The sequence below is a fragment of the Silurus meridionalis genome, chromosome 2 (genome assembly GCF_014805685.1).
Source record: "Silurus meridionalis isolate SWU-2019-XX chromosome 2, ASM1480568v1, whole genome shotgun sequence".
NCBI classification, from domain to species: domain Eukaryota; kingdom Metazoa; phylum Chordata; class Actinopteri; order Siluriformes; family Siluridae; genus Silurus; species Silurus meridionalis.
Genome location: NC_060885.1, coordinates 12,160,507 through 12,167,372, shown reverse-complemented (window position 1 = coordinate 12,167,372; position 6,866 = coordinate 12,160,507). Strand labels below are relative to the sequence as shown.

Here is a 6,866-nt window from a genome sequence, read left to right as displayed (position 1 = left end):
TTAAATTATTATATTTGCGTCCTATAACTCATTCCCCCCCCTTTTTTTTCTTAAATGATGAATGTGCAAATGCGAATCTAGAGATTAATGTAATTGTGGTTAGTGCTAATGAAAACAATTAATTAAAACAACAATTCGGCGAAGTTTATTACCACAGTACAGAGTGTTTTGCAGTAATATGCGTACCTTTATACGGTATTTCCTCTCTATCCACGCTTGATAACTTAAACGTTAAGCTTTATGCTCCTCTTTAAGAGAAGAGAGGAGAAGAGCGCTGCGGTTACAGACTACATATCCCAGAAGAGACAACGTGCAGTCTGTGGGCTGAGGAGTTGGCGCATGCGCGGTGGGGCGCTGTGTTAGCACGCAGTCCGGCGCTGTAAATGGAGTCGGGCGCTCAGGGTGACGCGGGAAAGCACGCGCTATTCGTGTGTTAGAGGTGCGGGGTGAAAACGCTGTCCGTGGGAGTTCGTGGGTTGACATGGAATAGGTTTAGGCCTCGTAGTGTGGGTTTTTCCTCGCGTGGATAGTTTGTCAGAACGCTACAGCAAACGTGGGCTCGGGCTCCTCGTTCCCACAGAGGCCTGGCTTTAGCCTAGCTTAGCTTAGTATCCGGTCATTAGCAAACAGTTTGTACAGACTACTGGTTTTTTTCTGCTGAAGGCCAAAACGCACAGACATGACAGACGCCGTTGCAATGCAGCAAATGTTGGACAGGTATGTGATTTATTCCAGTTAATGATATCATAATATATTATTATAATACAACTGACTCCACACCACCTTTTCCGTTAACTTCACGTTAAATTTAGCGTGTTTCCGGCAACATGGAGCAGTGATGGAGGTGAAATATCTTCTATTATCGGAAATATACCCAAGTGTTATTAATAACATCCATTATTAAATCCCCTCAAAATCCCCTCATTTTCGGGATTGTCACTAATGGATACAGGCAGCTGAGTACAAAAGTTTGTGCACCCCTCAGACCAGCCAACAGGGAGGCTTTATTTTATTTATATTTATATATATGTATTATGTATATACTGACTATACACCAAGTGTTTGGGCAATAAGTCATTGAAGGAAGTACGTACACAGAAGTGTCCATGTCTGAAAACAACTTTCCAAATAAGTTTAGCTCACAAGTTTGTATCCAGACTGGTGCAGATTTTCTGGATGGTACAAGCAACTTTGAACCAGTTTACTTTCCCCAGTTGTTCCTGACACATCTGGGGAAACCACGGTGTCTCAATTGTTTATTTTTTTTAAAATAAATTAGTTATTCAAAGAACCGTATTCAACAGCCGTCTGTTCTCTTAAGCAAAACTGTACTAAAAGAAAAAATCCACTTTTCTGTTTATGTGACGTGTGTCTAGAGTAGTTTTTTTAAACCGTCAAATCTTTACATTATGTCAGGTTTTGAAGATGGTCCACTTGATGATGTGGAGATTTTTTCTCTTTCAGCCACAAGGGTGTTAGTAGAGTCAGGTACTGATGTAGGAGAGGTGGAAAGGCCTGCGATGCAGCCAATGTTCCAATTCATCCAAAAGGTGTTCAGTAGGGTTGAGGTCAGAACTCTATAAAAGGTCACTCAAGATCTTCTGCGCCAACCCATGTAAAGCAGATCTTCATGAAGCTGGCTTCGTGCACAGGGGTATTGTCATGTTGGCACAGGGGTATTGTCATGTTGAAACAGGTTTGGGTCTTCTAGTTTAAGTAAAGGGAAAATATAATGCAACTGTGTAGTTAGAGTTTGAGAAAGAACCACATATGATTGGAAGAGTCAGGTGTCCCAATACTTTATTATTATTATTATTTAAATGTGTATAATGCAGTTGTATTTGAATAAACAGATACATGGCCTGGGACTCAACTTTGGGCAATGTTGCTAAGTATTGAACAGAGGTCATATTAATCCAGTACATTACACTGTGATTAGCTTTCTTTATATTCAAAGCTATTGAGTGCGTTTTGTCATTTGTTTGAATTGTCATCCATCAAAAGCATGATCTGCAGAAATGCAGTCTCCTCATGTGACGTGTGATGGATGTTTCCACTCTTTCACTTTTGGTAGCAAAATGCACATGAACAACATAAATGTACAGCTTGTATTAGTACCTGTTGATGTCAAGACTTTGGGGTTTGAGTAGAGCTTTTAATCCCCAAGAAGATTTTAAGCATCTAAAAGTAGTGTTTAATAAGGATGCTGTTTCACAATATCAATGAGTTCTTGAAAGTGTCTGTGAACAAAACTAGGTTCTTGTAACAACCCCTCCCCCTTCCACAGCACTCACTTCCAGCTCTCCTCCAGGGCTCTGGCTTTGCTTATATAACTGCTCTTCCAGAAAGCTCTTGTCCCTGTTTTGCCTTAAGGTACACCTGTTCCACTATTTTTAAATTGTTTTTATGGACTAGGTCAGTCTGTCTGTAGTCTTCAGGGACACGTTTCTTCTTTTTTGTAGATTTAAGGCTGTTAAAATGCATTTCACACAACAGCAGCATCTGCATATAGAGCACATATTTATCTCGGTTACAGTTTTACCGTTTCCAGACTTGTGTGGCATAGAATTCGGTCAGGGTTTAATTTTATAGCCAAAGCAGTTTAAGGTCACCTTTACTGGCTCATTGCTCCGTCAGCCAGAAAAGGCGACTACCTGCTAACAGCACAACCTGCTTTTTATGGACTGTGAAGTAATTTCAGTCATTTGGTGGTGGTGCTCCTGGTAGTATTTTATGTTTTCTATGAAAATACATCTTTTGACAAATGTTGTATTGTTTCATGAAATAATTGACACATTATGCCTCAACAATTTATAGTAAGAATTAATGTCATGTTAAGGAACAATTTAGTTCCCCATACAACATCTGTACTATCAGTTGGTCTTTCACTGATCTGTCCTCTTTGATTGTGTACTGAGGTTAATAAACAGCTTTTCACGTTATTGAGGAGAAAAAAACTGAAAGAACAAAGTCATCTCTCTAGAAAACTTTTCTATATTCTAGCATTATAAAGCACTGACACTGGAATCTCCTTTTAGAAATGTTCGTTCCATTGCATACTCCTTCCAAAAATTTATCATTACTTACTGATAACAATTAAGTATACAGTCAACCCCCTATAATTCAGTGAAATTTGCGGCTCGGAAAATTTGTGGGTTCTCATTTGGACCCTAACTAGCAGCAAGTTGTGGATTATCTTAAAATTCTCCGGAAATCCGTAGAGGGACCGAATGTTCAGGAACGTTAGGAATAACATTTAAAACTGTTTTCACGGACAAATTACATAAATGTTTTTTAGAAACACATTATTGTATTAAAGTGACATAATGTCTAGCTGAATTCACCAAAGGTACCATAGGGGCCGTGGGGGTGCGTCCAAAATTCGACTTTGCATTGTATTACATAACACACATGAGAACTTGGGTAAGTCGCCACTATAACTTTAACATGAACAAGTGAAACATATTCAAGAGTAGATAAGTGTATTATAAGAGTGTTCCTAATAAAAACATCTGTTCAATCTAGCGCTAACGTGACCAGATGTTGCCCAATAACCACGGTATTGTCATCAAATTGCTTTTAAGACATGAAGCAACTGAGCATTTGAAAGTAAATAGTCATGTTTTATACCAATCACTACACAACCTTCTGTACTAATTCTATTTCCAGTGCTCTGGTTGCCAGTGAACACTTAAAAAAAAAAAAAAAAAAAAAGTTTTGAGTTAAGGTTGTAACTTGTACTTTATAACCCCTGAATAGGAAAAAAATCCAGATGACTGTCCTCTGAAATTGGAATTCCCATTTGGAAAGTTGAGATGGTCTCTTCATCCCTGAGCAAGTAACGTAAATTCAGCATGGCTGCTTAGAGTATAAACAGTAAACAAAGTAGCACCTCTGCCTCCCACACCAATATGAGGGTCTTTCCCTAACTGGTGTCAACAGCAATTAACTGAAAGTTAGTTGCAGTATGTTGACATGGTTTGTAAAGGTTAGAGTGGAAGAAAATTAGGTTCCTTGAAGTTCTGGCTTCCCACTTTTGAGAAGTTGGATGTAGCATGAGGCACATCATGCCCCTGTGGCTTTTAAACCACAGAAACATAAATAGTCTGCTTTATATTCAGTATAATCCTATATATCTTATACACAATGCCAACATTTTCCAAAATTTTCACAAGGCTTAGATGCTGTCTGGGGTGTGGTGATGTTTGGGGAGTTTTTAAAATATTCAAATAAATAATCAAAATATTTTCAACCGTTATTACCATATTTGTGAATAAAATGCTGATTGGGAGTCAAAAATCTGTTAGTTTTACTAAATAGCATGTTTGAGATTATTCCCATAACAATACACCACCTTTAAATAATTTCAACCAAATCATATTTAACAAGTTATGACACAATCTGCTACACTTTATTTCATAAAAACAAAATTTTGTAGGCAAGCAAGGCAACTCGCACTGCGTGACCATCTAGATGAGGACTTGCATCAGTGTCTGTGACTGGTTCTCAAACTACACTACAGGAACGGAAAGAAACTATTTCTGTCAGGGACAGTCGCAAGAAATAACACACCACCCGCAAGTATTTGGAGAAGAAGCAACCAAAAGCTGTCTTCACACACCTTTTTCTGAAGTTGTCAGCACCTGTTTTACATAATAATCTTATGGAGTGGTCTGTGTTTTTCTAAAAATGCCCTGAGCTCTTTATGGGATGCGCTCAATCGCAAGTAAATTTTAGATTTAGATCCTATGACATAACCAGCTGTTTCTATCAGAAAGGCATTGCATGTGAACACAGCCTAAATTAGTTTAGCTCCCAAGGTTCAGTTGCGGTATCTTTATGATTTCAACAACAAATGAAACACTAACGCAAAAAGTGGTTTAAGTTTAACCAATAGATTTTTAGTTTTTGTCGACACAAAGAATGACCTGTTGTTTTTAGGTCCTCCCTGATTTCACGTCTCGCTTTTATTTGGCTTTAGGTGCTTTAGGTGCTCTAGGTAGGCACTTGCATGCTGTGCCTAATCCTTTATAGGGAAAATTCTGTAATCCTTTAAAGCCTGCAACACAGCAAATTGATAAACTGTGCATAGTGGCAGTTAGCAACCCCAGAACCAGACAGGTTCTGCAGTGTTTTTCGTGTTTATTCAGTTAATCTTATTTAAATATAGAACTAAGAAGTGTACAGGATATAACTAACATTAGTGCATCCTAAATCAGCATGACAGCTTGCGTTGTCAGCGGACATTTAATGCATAAAATGTTAAATGACTTAATAATCAATTAAACCAAACTCTTATGGGTTGTAAATGAATTCCATATTTAAACTTTGTCAGAAGTGAATGAGTTTATACAGTAATGTCGTACTCTGGTGCTCTGGCGTGTGAGCATTTTAAACCATGTTTGTCCAGTGCTAAATAACTCCAAAGGCATTTGATAAACATGTCATTGTAAGTGGACAGGTTAAAATGCACCACCACTGTAGCCCCCCTACTGCTACATCATTATCGAATGTTCTGCCTTCTTGTTTGTCATCTTGGGTTGTTTAAATATAGCAGGCCTTTGGCAAGGGCTGTGACTCCGGTCATGTTGCAGCAACGAGTTATCGATTTGCCGCACGTCTTCTCGGCCTGTGGTGCTGCAATACACTTCTGCATCCTGACCTTGTCTCCACATTGGGTTTTATTTATTCTTTTTAATCTTTTTCTTCTCTTTTCCACCGAGTCCCATTTTCCCCCGCATGCTCCATGTTCACATTCGTGCTCTGCAAAACAAGCCAAACAGCCGAGCCGGGGACTGTTTAGAGTGTACAAACAGTAAAAAAATAAAGTTTACTGTTCCACTTGAAAAGCCAGGTTTGTACTGCAGTTCATAGCACAAGTGTGCTCCACATCTGCATTTCAAGATATTAAATTCATGAGATTATTTTAACTGATTGGCAGAGAATAAATACAAATTTTCTCGTCTCCCTTTTGTTATACTTCCGTGCAAGCCTTTGCTTCTCACCTTGATGTAAAGGTTTTGTGCACACGGCTTTCTGTTAACAGTGGAAAAAAGTGTTCCTGAGCATAATGTTTTCTCTGCTGCTGAGAGTCACTCTGAAAAGCCTGTAACGGTCTTTTCAGTCATTTACATTCAGAGCTGACCTGATCTTTGTGGGGTGGGGTGGTGTGGGGGGCTGTCTTATGGGTACCTAATATTTCAGATCAGATGCGTCACACCGGCTTTAGACATAAAGGTAGTGGTGGCCGGCAAGTACCAGCAGCCAATCAGGGGACACAGGGAGTCTCTATTTAAAAATTCTAATTAAACAAGCAAAGACCCACAGAATGTACATGTGTAAATTGCTGTAAATATAAATGGGCAAGGAGAAAGGACAGGTGGAGTTTAGCTTATTTCTTAGCAAAGATAATTTGTATTATCGCCCAGTTGTTAGGTTGGTTTTAGCTGTTTGGCTTACCTGTTGTGTTTTATTACTGTCTGTATTTGTTTTTCATATTTTGTTTATTCAGTCAAGTCCAACGATTTCTGCCATTTGTGGTGCATTTGACTTATCCTGGGCTCACACTGTTCGATTTTGTTAGTCTTTTGTAATTGTTGCTTGTCAGACTGTACAAACATGATCCCCACGTCTCACTGTGGGGTCTAAGTTGACGTAATGTCGGACTGTACGACAGTCAAAACTGACACGCACAAGAAAAAGACTCAGAGGTTCCATCACACGTTCAGTCTTGCGTTCTCTCGCTAATGGTAACTAGCAGCAAGCAAAAACTATCTAAAGCATATAGTTATTTATGGTTTTTTTTTCATGACATGCCTCGATCATTAAACCCTAATACACTGCTTTTCCCTCCATAATTTAATACA

General features: G+C 38.8%; 1 protein-coding gene across 2 annotated transcripts in view; it reads left to right on the top strand.

Annotated features, from left to right (window-relative positions):
• Window positions 1–298: 298 nt before the first annotated feature.
• Window positions 299–6,866, top strand: part of march5 (membrane-associated ring finger (C3HC4) 5) — a 34,330-nt gene continuing 27,762 nt past the window's right edge. Inside the window, exon 1 of one of the 2 annotated variants that reach the window (XM_046870376.1) lies at window positions 299–717. In XM_046870376.1, the coding sequence (XP_046726332.1) occupies window positions 680–717 (38 nt within the window). In that variant the 5' untranslated portion in view covers window positions 299–679. The remainder of the gene's footprint in view (window positions 718–6,866) is intronic. The other variant, XM_046870367.1, reaches the window with a different exon arrangement.